The 18,576-nt window shown below is 39.5% G+C and overlaps 1 protein-coding gene across 7 annotated transcripts in view; it reads right to left on the reverse strand.

The window, feature by feature from the left end:
* WDR11 (WD repeat domain 11) overlaps positions 1-12,646 on the reverse strand; it is a 44,782-nt gene extending 32,136 nt beyond the window's left edge. For 4 of the 7 annotated variants that reach the window (XM_075757749.1, XM_075757747.1, XM_075757748.1 and 1 more), the window contains exons 1-5: positions 12,428-12,640; positions 10,921-11,032; positions 6,411-6,564; positions 2,472-2,645; positions 1,123-1,309 (exon numbers count right to left, since the gene is read on the reverse strand). In XM_075757749.1, the coding sequence (XP_075613864.1) occupies positions 1,123-1,309; positions 2,472-2,645; positions 6,411-6,564; positions 10,921-11,032; positions 12,428-12,513 (713 nt within the window). In that variant the 5' untranslated portion in view covers positions 12,514-12,640. Of the gene's footprint in view, positions 1-1,122; positions 1,310-2,471; positions 2,646-6,410; positions 6,565-10,920; positions 11,033-12,427 lie in introns of all 7 variants that reach the window. The other 3 variants (XM_075757744.1, XM_075757745.1, XM_075757750.1) reach the window with 2 other exon arrangements.
* Positions 12,647-18,576: the final 5,930 nt, after the last annotated feature.

Below are 18,576 nucleotides of genomic sequence, written 5' to 3' on the forward strand. Positions count from 1 at the left end.
ATAAATCATTGCTGCTACAATTTTTTCTTCCCCTTTTCCCATTCCATTCTTTTCAAGCATTCTGAATGGAAAAGGAGGGAGAAAAGAGAAGACTATCATACCCTTGGCAATATTTATATACAATTTAAAATGCAATCAGGAGAATGCAGAAAAATCGTATCTTTGCCCATCGGCTGTTATTTCAGAGTACAGATAAGGCTGCAGAAGCATATGTACTATCTTAGTATTTGCCAATCAGGCATTCTGTCCAATGCAGCACAAATTAGACATTATAGAACACAAAATGATGAGATCATGCCCTTTAACTTCATACAAAAATCACAATTTCTTAAATGATTACCAGAGGAAACATCATCTTCTCCCCCGTTTGCAATTTAAACACCTTATTAAAACAGAGTATAAACTTTATATTTGAACTACATTTTGGTGTCAAGTGCTAACTGTTAATACAGTCAGTTTGTTCTTAAATTCTCTAGATGCTTGAGAAGTACTTTTATTACTCAAACAGAAAGTACGAAAAGAAAAAAAGAATTACACTACACAAAAGTGGTCTGGAGAATTTCTAACAAAAAAAAAATCTCAAAATGTAACAACTTTAGTTTTAAAAGCTCAGAAAATAGACAAATGTATAAATTCTAATTTTATTTATACACTATTAACTTAAAAAAAGCCTCCTACTGCAGTATCATGTACAACATCAGAATGACAATTCTTCTCAGCTATCAGTACTTAAAGAATTTTTATTCTCTTATTCTATCTCTTCTCATTCCACAATTGAAAGTAATTACGTTAGCTCATTTTCATCTTCCCCCCACCCTCCCTATCCCCCAAAAGATGTTTCTGAATTTACACCTGCATGAAAAAATGTCAGTGAAGGGAAAATGATATGTCATTAACTTACGTAAAACATGCTGGGGTGATATGGCTGTTTTTATGAACAGAACTGAATGAAGGACTGCCAATATTATATCCTCACATAATGTCCTCGTATAGGATATCCACCCATCTGCCTACCCCAATGAATTTTCTTTTTTAAAACTAATTATCTTATAAACTTTAATTATATCTATAAAATATACAGGTATACAAAACATTATCTGAGAAAAAATATTTGCAACCTACCTTGGTTTTTCATTACTGATTAAGATTTTTACTTTATCAAGGGCCTTTTTGGCCCCCGTAGCAGCAGCCAGCTTGTTGTGAGAAGGACTGGAATGGGGACTAGAGATGTAAACTTTCTTCCCTGAGCTGGCAGGAGCTTTGGAAGGAGAGAAGTCAGAGATGAACACTATTCCTTCACTGGTGAGCACTGTACCAAGAAAAACAATTGTTATTATAGCAAAATACAACGTGCAACTTGATTGTGGTGTTGCATGTTAATGAAATTTTAATGGGGAGAACTACTAATAATTTTAATAATACTGTATTATGTAGAAAACTCAAAATTCTAGACAACAGACACCATCTACTGAAAGAGCTGCATATGGTCTGTAACAATTAATTATATCCACAAAACTCAATTTTTCAAAATTAAGTCCACACTAAAAAAATACCGTAGGGATTACTGGCAGAAACCTCTTGTTTCTTCAGTACAGTTATTATCTCTCATCAACAATTTTTCTTTAAGCTTCACAATCTAAATAGAAGGCAGGGTTGACCACATTGGCTATTTCACCATTTTTTATTCTTGTGCACAGCATGGCTCAAAGAATCATTAACTCACATTATTTATGTTGTAGCATAAAGATTCAGCTAAGCTATAAAGATGTAGCTAAGATTCTACTACATGTTTATACCAAAAAAAGTTCTCTTTTTAGGTTGAATGGTATGGCAGATTAAAAAAAAAAAAAAAGGCAACTACAAATCCTGGAAACTGCACTGTCTCATTATAGATCAGGAGTGATCAAGCTAAATTTAAAAAAAATGAAATGGTGACTTTCTTATTTCTCTTAAGTTTCTTTCTGCTAAAACATCAATAAATCTGCACTAAACCCCCCCCCCCCCTTCACATTTGAATTGCTTCTGAAATTGATGCTCACACTCTATTCCTTTAAAAAAAATCCACTCTGTTGAAATTACCATTTATTCTTGGTCTACTCGTCTCACTGGATTCTCCCTCAGCATCCATCCTTTTATAGCTTTCTATGTCAGTTTAACAGGGCGCTCTATACTTGGCTTCCTCCAGCTCCCTATCTATACACTTTCCACCTTCTTTAGAAAAAGTCTCAAACATTTATTTTCAGATCTCTGACTTCTCTACTCAGGCCTACTTTTCCCCTCCCCTCACACAATGGCATTTTATTTTAGAAGACTCCACATTGGCCAAAGATTCCCCTGTCTTTGTTTTGAGACGACTTCTTGGCATTACTGACATTATTCTCTCCAATCCATTACTTTAATCTCAATATTAACATTTTAGCTCAACATTTTTCCTGGTCACACATATTCATGTCACAATTACACAAACTTACAAGCTAAGTGTGATGGATCAAAGGGGTCAAATGAAAAAGACAGAATATTTTCAGCATAACTCTTCTTCCAAAGTTTGGTGCCCGTGTCTGCATTCCACAGTACGATATAGTTAGGTGGATGAACAGCAAGCAGTAAATCTCTAGAAGCATCTTGATTCCACAACCACTGCATGTCTGTCAAAAGAAAGAAGGAACAACAGTGAAATTAATTTTCAAACAAAGTTTGTTCTATTTTAAAACTATTTTTCTTCTGTAATATCTCATCTTTAAAGAAACAATTAGTGACTTGTTAGGAACAAGATGTTTCTCTTTCAAAATTCTAAAAAATAAGTTCCTTTTACGGCCTGAATTTATGTTTTTAACAAGCAGCAATACACTGGGTTACACATGTCCATACACATGCTCACAACCCACATGTGATCTGAAGAAGTCAGATCTTTTCATACAGTGAATTCCTACCTGAAACAACATACTGTATCGTAGAGAACTACTGCAGAGTCAAAGTGAAAAGAAACATATAACACACACAATCTCAAATGAATATCTGAGATGGTAGCAGTATTGGACCTGGAAACAAATGTCTTCTCCACTTCAAATACTTTTTAACAAAGAGTCTTCAGAGTAAAATGAAATCGAGTGTACACACAATCAAGAATACAAGTACAATGCTTAACAGCTAGGTCCAGTCTGAAGAGGTATGGTTGCCAATCATCATGGCTGGGCAACATTTAAACATTCAAGATAAAGGGACATAAAAGACTACGTTTTCTGTCAATAGGAACAGGGAGCCACCTCAGTTACCTGAAAGGAGCTGTATTACAGCTATCTACATGCTGCATGAGGCAGCATTAGACAACAGAACCGGTCAGGCAGGCAGTGGATAAAATCCCCACCCAGGGGATTTGTTTTACCACTCATTGCATGGCCTCACAAAGCCACAGCTTCTCTACAGCATGTTCATATATATTAAGATGTTGAAAAAAACTTCCTTCCTCAGCTATTCTTCTGTTTTATCAATTCAGCTTTTTCAGAGCTGATAAGTGCTTCTCACTGGGTTTCAGAGAAAAAAAAGCCACAATCCAGCCATGTGTCTCTTAATCAGTTACACTATAAGTTAACAAACGGTTAACTCCTTCCCAGGTGAATGCACAGTTTGGATGAAATAAAGAAGAGTGCCTTGCACTGAAGCACCACTTTTCTGCTTATTGAAATAGTGATGTTTCAGCCCTTACCCTAGAAAGCTCTTGCAGATAACACTCAGAGAACCAGCAGATCACTCCAATCCTCAATCTCTGTATTTGCACTATTTTCTACAGGCTTGTAAAAAACAGCCAGAGGCCTCAGAAACAGATGGAAAGGAAAAGAAGCTGCTTTTGTCAGAGGTTATTGCTGAATGAAATCAGGGACTGAGAACAGAACAGAATTTTAATTAAACCCAGCAGATTGGAAAGCCTTCATTGGGTCTGAAAATGTGGAGAAATCTTCAAGTGGCATGGTCAAAACTCCACCAAACATTCAGTGAATTGCTGTCAGCAGTAAATAAAACGCAACTTGTAACACACACACAAAAAGGCAACAAAACTAATACAATTAACTGCAGTCAATAGAATAAATTTTGGTGTCCCACTATCAGACTTACAATATCGTAGCTACTTTCACAGGATATATAAAAACAGAATAATAACGAAAAACAAACAACCTAATTTCCATAAGTGGGCTTTCATATAATAGAATACAAAATAAAAAGCAGGTATAACACAAGCATCATCACAAGTTTTCAAAATAGTCCAAATAAACTATAAATTATTCTTAGAAAGTCATTATGGTTTCGGGAAGGGGGGCAAGGAGGGGAAGTGGTCTAAATTTTACCTCAGAAGTAATTTGTAGACATATTGCTACATGGACAGCAGTAGCAATAAACAGAAATCCATAACATGCATCAGAACATGCAGATGCTGCTGTACGTGCAGAGTTATCCCTCCCAGGAAATTCTGAAAGAGCCAGTCCGGTGCTGGAAGCAGTCCACTGGCAGCACCAGCTCAGGTACAAAGCTAACCAGAGCCCATTGCTCCAGCCAGCTCCTGGTCAGCTCTCTTAGGAGTGGTTCCAACAGACAGAAAAGTGCCCACCACAAGTAATTAGAACTAAAAAAACCTAGTTTTACAATAGTAGGAAAGTGCTACTATCGAGTACAAACTGCACCAATTAAAGCAATAGTAAAAATGATATTGAGTGTGTGATGCAACAAGGAGTGAAAACCAGATCTTTTGATTCTCTTTTCTGAGTTCTAACCATTACCTTTTTCACTGATGAAGTATAAGATGCTACCTAATGAAAGGGAGCATTTGATGGATGACATCTTACTAATAGATGAGCACAAAAAAAAGCAAGGAAAAAGACAATTAGTCATTTCCAATTTAGTCTCTTAATTGTGTTATACCTGGCCAGGTATATATTTTCTGTTCTCTACCCTTCATCAGACCAATTAAGATAGTACTGACCTCTGTGCCAGGCTTCTAGATGTTTCTGCCTCTAGCACAAGAAAACAGAAATCTTCTGTAGCTTACAACATCAAAATGCATGGCTCCTTTCTCCAGACTTTTTTGTTTGTTTGGGTTTTTTGGTGGGATTTTGGTTGGTTGGTTGGGTGGGGTTTGCTTTTGTTTTTTACTTCCCGCAGAGACTTGTGAAATCCCTGAATAAGATAATAATTTTTTTTTTTCTGGTAGTGGGCACAAACTGGAACACAGGAAGTTCCATCTCAACACGAGGGAAAACTTCTTCACTCTGAGGGTGACTGAGCACTGGAACAGGCTGCCCAGCGAGATTGTGGAGACTCCTTCTCTGCAGAGATTCAAAACCCACCTGGACGTGATGCTGTGCAACCTGCTCTAGGTGATCCTGCTTTAGCAGAGGAGTTGGACTAGATGATCTCCAGAGGTCCCTTCCAACCCCTGCTGTTCTGTGACTCTGTGATGAAGAAACTTCAAACATCTGGCCGCCCAGAACTGTTTGGGTAGAGTTTACTGGGCATTTTTGAGACCTTCCCAGCTGCACTGGGCTACCACCCACAGAACTGAATCAAAAGCAGCAAACACCACTGCCAAACTGTCTTCTCAAATCACAGCCACAACCAGTTATTCATACCATCTCAAAATTTCCTCTTTCTCTTGACTGTTTGCATTAATCCTTACTATTTATGTCCACTTAATTATACTTGAAACCTAATTCAAACGTGGCACACTCAGTTTCAAGACTTCCTACCGCTAACTCCAACTATATGTGAAACCTACCTTATTTACAACTGTCTTCTATGCTAAAATTTACAGTCACTTTTCACATCTTAATATTGCTATGCATAGAAAAGCCTCCCTGCTCCTATGAATAAGACAACTGCACAGATGCTCAAAAAACCTTCTCTCTCTAGCTACATTGCAAATGTATGTTATCGTGCTAGTATATCTGATCAGAAGCAGCTATATAATGTACTAACTAAATAATCCTCAAAGTATACGTGCACAATCAAAACTCTTAACTTACAGCAATGTAATACTGTTAAAGTACTGCACCACTACAGATGACATTAACATTCAGGTGCAATGCAAACTGTACTACATCCTCAGTTCAAAAGCTGGAAGATATCCTTGGCACTGTAAATATTATTTTTTTCAGTCAATAACATTAATAAAAATAGATTGTAACTTTTTGTCAGAAGACCTTGGAAAGTATTACCCTAATGACTTAAATCTCACAGCATCCCTCTGGGAGACAGCAAGTCTTACGTTTACACAGAAAATGAGTAAACAAACAGAGAAAGCTAGTAATCCCAACAGTAAAATTCAACGGCAGAGCTGAGTATGGTTTGCAAAACCTAGCTGATGGATTTGTAATGACATTCCATAAGGTAACTTCCATACAAACATCATGCACTACCATTACCTTGAATTGGTTTTGTATGTTCTTGTATTTCACAACGAGCTGTTCCTGTTGCCACATCCCATACAATTATTTTTCCAGTAACATCAGCAGAAGCTAAACGTAGAGAATATGGAGAGCCAATATTGTGATGGTAATTTTCTTTAGCCCATTTAACCTGAAGATACAGATGAAAATTGGTCAAAGGAAGCAAATATACATATAACAAAAGACACTATACTTCACATTTTTTCAGATGGATAAACAAATAATTAATTCAACAAAAAAGTATAGTAATAGTTAACAGTTAATAGCATCTGTGTAAGCATACGTTTAAGCTACCATCAGTTGTGCAAATTTAAGATATGTTGCAAATGTGGTGCATGACTGCATGGCTGATATTTTCAAATTACCTTCAGGAACAAGGATCATTGATTTATGTAACTACAACGATCCATAAATATGTGCTATATATAAAAAGCTTACTCAAATATTTAGAAGAAACTAAATGGCAATGTTCAAGGTTCTGTGGCATCTACAAACCTATACCTACTGATTTTCAAACAAACGAAAGTTGAAAATTTACCATCCAACGTTTATATACATGCTAAAACATGTCATTTTCCTAATCTGTCAAATGTATTATAGTACTGGGGAGGAAGGAAGGTTAGTCTTTCATCTATATGTTGTGTCATGTCAAGCTATTGCTGACATTTGCTATCTTTTTGGTCCTTTTCGACATGTTGTCACCACTGATTTCCACATACCACTTTCTGGTTTGGGATTTCAAACTGCATCAGCTTGCAAGCTGGCTATACTTATGAAAACTATGTGTCTTGAAAATTTAAACACTCTGTCTGCAAGTCCCCCAAGATTATAAGGCAATAATACTGACTCCTTCCTCATCGTTTCAATATGGATTTGTTTTGCTATCCGAACTTCTGCCCCTAAGAGAGACTGAAGACACTAACAGACTCAAGAAACCTTAATGCTAAGCTAACGGAAGTTTACCTACTACAAAAATTATGCTGCAGCTAGCTAGCTGTGTGCTGTCACAGTACCTGACGGAGAAAGGGTGAGGCCAAACACAACACTTTTTGCAGATATTGAAAGCATGACATTAAAAAAATAGAAATAGAATTATCAGCAGGCACCGCTGAGTTTGCAACATGAATTAGATTTACAACAGCATTCAGAGTACTGTAGCCACCTTTGTGCTACCCCTTTCAGAGGTGTGACCAGAATGTAGCTCAAAAGCCTAGCTGAATAAATTAAACAAACATTACACATGCACAGCAAGCAATCTTCAAACACCTCTAGCTATAAACCCAAAGTGTCTTTCTGCCAGAATAACAAAGAATTCTTAGGAGAGCCTCCTCTACCTCCAAATTCCAGTTTTACAATTCCTGATTCCCTGCTGTTTCAAAAAACTACCCATGAGGAAACCTGCATGTAGGTATGTAGCTATTAAAAAAAAAAAAAAAAAAAGTAGTTATGGAAACCTACAAAGCTCTTTCTTCCTCAGTTAAATAGAAGCAAATTCCAAGTCTGGAAAACATCATTTCCCAAGGGAGCTGCTGTCACCAAGATATGAACAACAACAAGGAGACCTTTAACGCGATCAATCTCAACCTGAGCTCACGCAGCGCTCTCACACCATAAGCCTTCTTTTCTCATCATAGTTGCACTGTTCCAACAAAGTCCCCACACATCCCCTCTGCTAAAAGAAATTATTTTCTTCCTATACTGGTCACTGCCTCTCTACTCTGACTTCAAAATACAGCAGCACTGGTCAGAAACAGGAACGAGAAGTGAAGGGCGTTTTTATTTTTCATAATCTAACTCACCTGATTGAAAGAACCTTACTATCACTGTTTATTAACATATCAGAACAGACACAAATGACATTTCAATCCTCGAGCAAAAAATTGTTCCTGTAATTACATTTTGTTTTCTAAAAATACTCTTTCAAGTACTCTTTGTAAAGGTACAAAGAAAATCAGACATAATCTACTCTGTACAAAGTTATCAGCACCCCACAAACACCATATGGAAATACTGAGAACTAACATGGATCCATTTTCACCGAAACCATTACCTATTCCAGACAGAGTTATGACAGCCAAAGGCCAGTAAGTATTTAAAGAAAAATAGTTAAACAGACTCCAGAAGGATTATGAAACAATTGCTTTTCTCTTTGCTTTTTTATTGCAGATAGTGGTGTGCTTTGAAATTTTTCAAATCTGAAGCACGGGGGCAAAGATCCCCTGTAGACTGAGTTTGCTGGTGTGAACCTCTGCAACAAAGAGTTTAAGTCAGGTATACACAGCAGACTTCTCACAGATCCCCTCTAGCTTATTTACGCTCTTAGTGTTTACAAACAAAAAAATAAATCAATTAGAAATTGAAAAAAATTTCTTACGAATGCACATAAAGGTATCTGCTATGATCATGGTGTCATAATAATTTTTCATATAATGCCTACTTCTTAAAGCAGAATAGAATTTCTCTTCATTTTTGCTCCTCGTAAATTAGTCATTTTCTTACAGTCTATTTCTGTTAATAAAGCACCAGCTGGTGGTTTTGAAAAGTTACCTTATAAATTATATAAAAACTATTTGGACTTCAGCATTTGGTTTCCTATTGAAATAACATTACTTCTCAAAGCTAGTGACGGTAACTGAAGCACATTCAAATTCTATCATTATATGGATCAAAAACTAATTTTGCTACAACTCATTATCTAAGTGGAAGTTTTAAAGCAGAGTCATCATTATAGCTGCTACCTCCGTACCGCTTGCATTTTCTATTTTTTTTTTTTTTTTTTTTTTTTTTTTTACACAATTATAGACATTGGAATTGATTTCTTCATTTTAAAGGGCAGCCTAAAGACAACTGAAGCTAAGGGTATGCTTATCCAAACAAGTTTCCAAAAGGCAAGCAAAGATATTGATTCACAGCGTCGCTTACTCTGCGGTTGCTGTCATGTACCCACCTTTGCTCTGAGATAATTGAGAAATAACCTCTCCTTACTAAAAGTCAGATAAGTTGCCTAACATTTATCACCAGAGAGACTATTCATAACAGCAGCACAAGCTCTAAATTGACAGCAATGTTTGGGCAACCCTGAGAATCCTCAAACTTCACTGAGAGATTTGGGCAAGTATACAAACATGCCGGAAGAAATCAGTTTTTGGTCCTTTGCAACATTTTAGCATTGTTTTTAAACACAGAAGTCTCAAAAAATGACATAAAGTATCTATTTTGAAACTGAACCCTTACACCTTCCTTTTTTTTCCAGTCAGTTTCAAAATTCTCTCTAATCAAACAAAACTAATTCCTAAACTTTACAACCATTTTAAAAGCTATAGTGTCATTATCTATATGGCTCTTGGCCAAGATCTTGTATGGATCTGTATCAGTTTTGCCCTACCCAATATTTTAACCCAGGGGTTTGAACAGTTTATTCTGATGGAAAAAACGCACTTAATTGGACTCTGTAGCACAGGAATACATTGTACTATATAAAGATACAGAAACACCACCACCTGTGCAACTACAGACTATGCTGACATATCTAAACCACTCACCAAAAAACTGAAGTTCTTTCATGTGCAAAAGATATCATCAAAATATGATGGCTCAGAAATCGGTAAATTATCAAACCCAAGACAAAATAATTGTGTTTAATTTTAAAATACCAGAGTGGCCACATCTGATATGCTATTACTGTATCTATATGAAGATGGTCTACTTAAAGAAAACTACACATGGGAAAAAATAGTGTGCAATTTCCAGAAGGCACATTCAAACTTTTTTTCTACCACCAAAAAACCCCCACAAAATCCCCCTAAAGTCTATTTTACTTCAAAAATTACTGACTGCCTTCCAACATAGCATTTCTCTAAACCCTGACTGAATCTGTCATTCTCCACAGTCAAAGAAATGATGTATCAAAGAAATACATCCTGTTCCACACTTGACCCAAAGTCAAACTCTCTGCAATTTCAAGTCAAGGACCTTCAAAGGAAAGTACAAGTACCCTACACTTAAGCTTAAATTTTAGCCCTTTTTTATGGCTAAAATAAATGTTCAGTTTTATCTGCTATTGTTCCTTTTCTATAGGTAAGAACAGAAGTAAAAACTTAAAAGCAACTTTCTGGTCGAATGGTGCACTGGTTACCCCCACAACAAGAAAGACCAGCTAGGGCATCAAAAAAGGTATTTTGTAATGTTCATTTGAAATTCTGTCATGTTAAGAGCTTTCTTAGAAACATTTTGTCTGTGTTCTATAACACTACTAAATGTTTTCATATATTCTATACCTTCCATAAAGGTATATCATCAACCTCAGGTCAAATTTCAGCACGCGTCGTTTGATATAGGTCTAAAAGAGATCATGTGAAATACAGGTATTTTATAACAGATTTTATGTAAAAATCAAATGCGATATAATGTCAAGTTCTTACAGTGATTTAAAAAATAATACATACACCAGAATCAAGTAATATACCTTAAAACATGTACATCTCACCTTGACAACACTAGCTTTGTGTCTTTCCAAAACCTGTAAAGTCTGAGCAGTATTGGCATCAACTATCAGCACAAGAGAATGGCATCCATATGCAATCAAACCTTGCCAGCCCCTAGAAAAGTATGTTACATTATCAAACAAGTGAGAAAGAACAAAAAGCACTTCACATCAAAAATGAGGCTTTTTTTTTTTAAGCTGAATGCGTCTACTAGACACAAACATCACCCTGTAAAAACTATTTAAAAACATAAAATTCAAAAGTGTTATAAAACGCCATTGTTGCACTGTCTGCTCAATTATTTGCTGATACAATCCTAAGCCATCGCAAAGCACCTCTCCGTGTTCATCTGTAAAAATCCTCTTCTCTAAATTTAAGACATCACATAGGAATTAATGAAGAGCATTCACAAATTTTATACATAAGTATGCAGGTAAGCAATATATTTGTACTTACATAATTAACTGCATCACTTTTTTTTTTTTGAGACAAAAAAAGCAGCATGTGAACAGTGATTACAGTAACAGTGGAAATCTGCTGAGGCCTGTCTGACTTCAGGAGAGATTAATGCTGCCACCAATGACAATTATGAAGCTATCTGTGAACACCAAGCAAGTGGGAACAGTCAAAGGAGAAAAACTAAGTTTCAAACTAAGAACTTCAGAGTACTTCAACGCTCACTGCTTTTCAAGCTGACAATCCTAAAGGCCACATTTTTAAAAAATGACTTGGTCCAGCTCATTCATTTTCTCTCCCTAAAATTCAGCAATATTAGGGTAATGCTTTACGGCACAGCTGTATTTGTTCAGAGCAATGAATACAAAAGCAAATATATGGCTTTGTACATCAAATCTCAAAAATAACAGAAACCAGAAGAAGCTGCTCTGATCTCTACAGTTCGTTGCACCAACAAGACCTCTGCTCAGAGAAGCAAATGTCACTGCCGAAGGGACTGGCCCACGCTCCTCTACGGCCATGGCTCTGTTCTTGCTTGAGAGCTGGACAGCAGCAGCAACACCGGGCTCCCTGCCTGCATCCCCAGCGAGGAAGGGAATGTCAGCAGCCTGCACAGCGTCTAGTAGAAGAGGGGTTTCCTTGGACACAGCACCACAGCATGCCCATTTCTAGTAATAAAAAAGGACCCCAGTATTTGCGGTGACCACCTCGGCCAAGACGGCAGGACGCGATTCCCTCGCAGGAGGGCACAGCCGGCTCCCCGCAGGGATCGCTACCACCGCTTTACTGCACGCCCGGCAGCTCCCGGCGCCGGCTGAGCCTCGGCACCCGGGGGTGTGACTGGATGAACGTCCCGTTAAAAGCGCGGGCTCCCCTAGCCGGGGGAAAGCGGGAGGAGGCAGACCCGGGGCAGGCAGCGGGAAGCCCCAGCCCGCGGCTGAGGCGAAGGAGCCGGAGGAAGCCGCGGGGAGAGGCTCGGGACACCTCAGCCGCCCCTCTCCCCTCCCTGAGCCCAGCAGACCGCCGCCACCCGCCCGCGGCCCGGCCCCTCACCAGTCCGCCGCCCCCCTGTTCGGCGCGCTGAGGGCGCCCGTCAGGGTCCGCGCCGGCAGCTTGATGTTCACCGTGAAGCGCTGCATGGCGAGGCCGGGGAGCGCCGGGCCCAGCCCGGGCAGCCGGTGGCCGAAGGTGCCGCGGCCCTGCCCAGCACCGCCGCGCAGGAAGCGCCGCCTCGGCGGTGCCGCCGGTCCGTGCCGCCGGGGTCCGCCGGGGCCCCGTGGCTGATGAACGGCAGTTCCGGGCCCGGCCACACCCGCCGCCGCTCGGAGGGCCTGCGCTGGGCCTTCGCTGGGCCGCGGCCCCCGCCCCGCCCCGGGCTGGGCCTCTCAGCGCGGCAGCTGCCCGCTACCCGCCACCGGCCTGGGGCGTCTGGTTTCCAGCCCGCCCCGTGGTGCCTCCGAGCAAGCCCAACCAACACGCCCGGGCCCGGGGACACGGGTTCTGGCCTCGCTGGCTTTCAATCACACAGTCCGGACAGAAGACAGGCTGTGGGGATGCCAGAGGCCCGTCTGCCTTGGCTGAGCAGCTCCAGGGAAACCTGGGCTTGTTGACACTCTGGGGCACCTGAGGGCACCCCGCCACTACATCCAGCTGAGTTCTTTCACCAGAGTCATTTCTGCTCCAGAGTTACCAGGCGCATTACTTGGCATACATGCACCGTTTGGGGAGGTTGTTTCTCTTCAAAAGAGAGATGGCTAGTAATTGTTTCTTTAAGTGAAAAAAAAATGCCACTAGATGGCCAAAGTTGGCAAGATCGTAATGCCAGCCACACATTTTTTGCCATGCTGCAGTGTCACTTTGTCACAGAAGATGCAGTAAGTGCTGTTCCTTTTTTTTTTTTCCCTTTTCTTTTTAATCACAAGTGGGAACTCAAGAAGCAACCTGCGCCTGATGTCTTTCCAACTCTCTTCTAAAGAAATCTTGTTTAACAGTACATTGCTTAATACCATTTTCAGGTCACTTTAACATTGGAGCCTATTTCTCAAAACATCCTTCTCCCAAAATCTCTCTCTTTACCCTTAAAAGCTGAAAAATCAATTTTTTCAAGAAGTAGAGGAATTTTTTGTTCTTTTTATTTACTACCTTTTGAGGACAACATGATCTACACCTTCAGAGATCAATTTTCCAGGAACCTGAGCAGCCACTAACCTCATTAATTTTAGTTATTTTTTACTAATTCTGTTTGTTTTTTTTTCTCGGTGTCCTTGGACATCCTCCTGCTACTCATGTTTTCAGAGGGCTTTGGTTGTTTGCTTGGTTTGTTGAAGTGGGGTTTTGTGAGAAGGGAGCTTTGGAGCTTTTTTTTGCACAACAGAGGCTCTTCTTGACAATTTTCCATCCATTTTCTTACTATCAGAAAACCAAGGGATAAATGAAATGCTTAAAAGAAATAGATTCACAGATTCACAGATGAGTAGGGGTTGGAAGGGACCTCTGGAGATCATCTAGTCCAACCCTCTGCTAGAGCAGGATCACCTAGAGCAGGTTGCACAGGAATACTTCAAGGTAGTTGAAGATAAAGACAAAGGTACCAGAAGAAGGAAAGGAAAAAAAAAGGAGGAAGTGAGGGCTGTGTCACTAAATGATAGGTTAAAAAATTAAGAATCTAAGAATGGTTTTCAGGGTCAGATAGTGGCGTGAAAGTCAGAGGGGATCAGCCAGATGAATACGTGCTGAATATTTGTCGGAGGGATAGAGAGGAGATGAGGAAGAGGTTTGGGAACAACAATAAGGATCATTGGAAGAGTTGAAAGGAATAGGAATGTTGTGAGATGCCAGAGGGGAAGAGGAGCTGTGCAGTGGATGAACTACCTGTGATTCCTGTCCACCTGCAGCTACACAGAAGCTGATGCGCGGCAAATAGTGAACTAAAACCAGAGGTGCTATCACTGTGTTTGAGGTGGTTAACAGCGTGCACTCTTTTTTATAATTTTTCATTAAAGCCATTGTAAGCAGGAATGCAAAATACTCACATCAGGGTACTTAGTCTTCTCATTCGTCTGTAAAAAGCGATACGCTTTTGATTGCTATGCAAACAATAAATATCAAACTTTAAGCTGTTTAACTGCATTGTCAGTAATTCTATTAGACTCACTAAAACCTCTGGGACTAGCAAATCTCTAAAATACGATACTCGGTGGGAGAGATTTCATTCCGGACAGCTTGAGCTCCATTTGGCCTCACAAAGTACTTATGGAGAGTGAGGTTGTAGGTCATCATAAAAAGCAATAAAGCAAAAAACTTCAGATTAAATAGGTTATGAGAACTACGGTTTTACATAGCTTTTGACTCATGATTCTAAATAATTTTTCTGTGAGTTTGAGCAAGGAAAAGTGGGACCAAGGTAGAGATATGTGCACAGTCTCCGTCTTTTAGGTTTCTCTTTTATATAATAATTACTGCAGGGATAATCCTGTGAAAGCTTCTGGGACAACTTTAATTTCCATGGCCTTAAGGTAGAGCTCCAGGAGCTCCTGGGATCCACCAGCGAACCACCACGATTCAAGAATGTGCGCTGTTGCATTCCATTGTATAAAAAACCCAGTTTCAAATCAGGATATGTGACTAATTCATGTATGCTGTCAGGCAGAGTTATATTTGCCTTACAAATTACGTTGTTATTGCCTTAATGTTATCAGTTCTCCATGCATTTCTCTCCTAGTTAAGTGTCCCTTGTTGAATGGGGGCCGAGAGTGAAAGGTACGCACAGAACTGATGCCATTCTCTCTAGCAGGACTCATGCACAGGGCGTGAGACTCGCACCGTTGTCCTTTGCCCTGCACACCATCACAGCTCTTTGGAATTCAGTGTGCCCTCCCTTTTTTGAGTGTTAATATGGAAAACTTTTTATTTAAAGTCAAGCAAGTGGGGTTTGGGGTTTTTGGTTTTTCGTTGTTGGGGTTTTTTTGCAAAAGGAATGTATCTGAAGTCAAGATTTATTTAATCACAGCCTAACTTTATTATCCTAATAGAGATCTTTGTAGGGCCCAGAGGCCCTACATGAAAATAGTAAGAGTAACAGTGTACCCATCAATCCTATAATATCCTGTACATCGACAGTGTGAAAAATGTCCTGAGAAATACATTAGATAAACAGACATTGCTTTGAAATATGGGTGTAATCACTCGCAGACACGAAGGGGAATGAGAATGCTAATCCCAAAGATCCACATCCAATGCCCATTGGATTAATTTGGACTTCAAAAAAGAGAGGTTTTTTTTCCTAAGAAGAGAAATCAAAGCTTTTTTAGTGGTGACTATTGCTAAAGTTCAAACACTGGTTCTTGTACATGTGTATCTGCTGCAGGTAAGCATGGGGGTTTTGTGCCTGGGATGCCAGGCAATGTGCAATAGATATCCGTGCCACTAAATGGTCCAGCAAATGGGTAAAAGAAGAGAAGCTCAGAGTATTTTGGGCTTTGGAAATGTCCTAGCAACCTGAGAAAGCATGTATTTAGTATTTTATTAGGTATGTACATAAAGTAATGGTTTTTTTGTAGCTAATAAGCAATTTATCAGCATCAGTGCATTTCACTCTAAGCAATAGGATAAGAGTAACAGTGATGTGAAGCTGGGATTTGAAATCTATGTGAAACAGTGCAGTATTTTCAAAACGGATAAATCACTCAGAGTTGCTGACAACCCGATATTCCATGTCATGAGTGTTTAAGGAAGAAGAAATCTCTAAGAAGACATGCTTCATGAAAAAAAGTCATTGAAAATGAAGTAAAGACTGGTTTTAAGAGCCATCTGCAACTCCGTGACTACAGCTAATGAAAACGTGAATGTAGTAATTTATTGAATTTGGTGAAGTGTATATTGAGAAATAAATGTGTCCTCATGTGTATTGCATATTAAATGGGTGGAAAAAGTTTTAATCCGTGTTATTAATGTTTTGGGTTATGCAGGTTTTTTTAAACTAAATTCAGAAATTCAAATGTCCAGAAACCACGGTAACCATCTATATAACATTTTCATTAAATGGTTTTCACATTCTTTGGAAAATTATATATTAGGACTTATCAGATTCCAATATTCAGTGCAGTTTGGCAGTTGATGTCAAAGTATGGCCTTGCTTCAAGGGTTTAGATGGAAGACATCCACGGAAAATCTCAATATGGTGCAAAATAACTGTGTATAATTCAATATGTGGCAGTGCAATCTGCATGTGGCAAGGAAACAAACAGCCTGGCATATCGGCCCCTTGAACCACGATGATTCCTGCAGCACTGTCTCTCCTGCACAGACTAGGATGTGAATTCTGTGGTCTGGGCTGGTTGATGACTCAGTGATATTGTGGAGCTTTGAGCCTCTGAACCTCTTAAAAGCTCAAGGGAAACTGAGGATGCCGAAAGCTTGATAAGATAATACAATATAAAGAATCAAATAAAAGGCTAAGATGACCTGTGAAAGTTGAAGTCCCTGTTTAAACACAAACGGCGTTAGCAAGCAGACAGTGCCATTATTTAAAGCAAGATTTTGTTCACCACATTTGATGGGCCTCCAGTCCTCGTGGCAGTTACGCAGCTATCAGATGATACTCTGAGCAACCACTGCTGTTACAGGTTGTGGATGCATTCCCACCGGTTCCTCTGAGACGTATCAGCGGCTTTAGGTTTCTGCTAAGTCATTACATATGCAATCTCAGTAGTAGCTTTGTAATTGCTCATTTTTTTGTCTAATAAAATAACTTTTAAGAGTGTTACACGTTTTGCTATGGGATTGGGGGTTCTTTGGTGAACCTTACTCCTCTATTTTGAAATGCATCCTGGAAAATGCCCTGATCTGTTTTGATATATTGATATATATTAGGTGGAGGACCAAAGCCTTGCAAGTAAACAGAAGCAAAAACCAGAAGTTTCAGGAAAATTCTGGAAATATGATTTTTCATATGAGTTTTTCCTTCTTACTTGGCACAGTGAGGACCTGTGTGCCATGATTTCTTTTTCCTCTGGAGTAATTGTAAGTTGATCACAGGCAGGAAGAAAAGATGCAGCTTTTGGAACACAAATAAGTGCATCAGAGCTCCCAGTCAACTTGATTTGGGATTTGTCACCTTTCCAATTTAAATAAAGCAAACAATGATCACCTTGAACCAGTCTGTAAGAATCAGAAAATCATGCAGCGGTCTGGCAGAACGGAGTTATAAACTATGCGATCTGTGTATTGGCAGCAGAACAAAACATCCAGATTTGTGGCAGAGACAGTAATTCTACACAGCTGCTGGAATCCAAATATTAAATAAAAATGTTTAAAAAATCAGGTTCTGAAGTTGGTTCACTGGTGATGCTTTACAGGCTGCTTCACAGGTTGTGGCTCTTGGCCGTGCAGAGGAAGGACACTGCTGGATCCTGGAGGAAAGAATAGCAAACGACCCTTAAGGTTTGCTTCAAGGAGGGAAGACGACTCTGGAAAAGGCTCTGCAAGCAAACCAGCGCCGTGAACAGCACAGAAGCTTGAGGCGCTGGCGGTTTGGATGGCCTCCACCTCATCGGAGCGGAACACATCGCTCTGTGGGACAGTAGAAGGCAGCTCTGCAGATACATCACATGTGTGAGAAGTGGAAAGAAGTGGAAGTCGATAGCAATTAGTTTAGATTAGAGTCTGGGAACCACTGGAAAGGGAGAAAGACGTGGTCAGTGGAGTGAGGGCAGGTCGCAAGGGCTTTTTCTTCGTTAAGGCTGACTCCTGCCAGGGCTGGTTTTCACACTTTAAACTGTTTTCTCACGGGGCATTAAGTTACCGAAAGAAATCAAGTGATTCTTAGTACTTTTTCTGTGCTGGTTTGTTACTGTTCAGATTTCAGATTTTAAAGAGCTTGTGTAAATGTTTCCCATAAGTACAGTAATTATTGGTTCTGACTTTGAAATAGTGCTGAAAAAGCACGTTTTATGATCACTGATAAAGGTAATGTAGAGGTAAAAATCCTCACAAGACCCATCACATTTGACATATAAAGTGTCCTATTCCAATAAATGTCTGCGGGGTAGGAAATGACTTGGCTGAAATATCGTATCTATTAGTAGACAAATACCATGTATCCATATATATGAAAATCATCCTCTGAAGAGTCCATTAAAAAAAAAATACTGACATTGTAGTAGAGATCAGCTCACCAGCTATGAATAATATGTATGCTTTCA

This window comes from Balearica regulorum, chromosome 7, assembly GCF_011004875.1.
Source record: "Balearica regulorum gibbericeps isolate bBalReg1 chromosome 7, bBalReg1.pri, whole genome shotgun sequence".
NCBI classification, from domain to species: Eukaryota; Metazoa; Chordata; class Aves; order Gruiformes; family Gruidae; genus Balearica; species Balearica regulorum.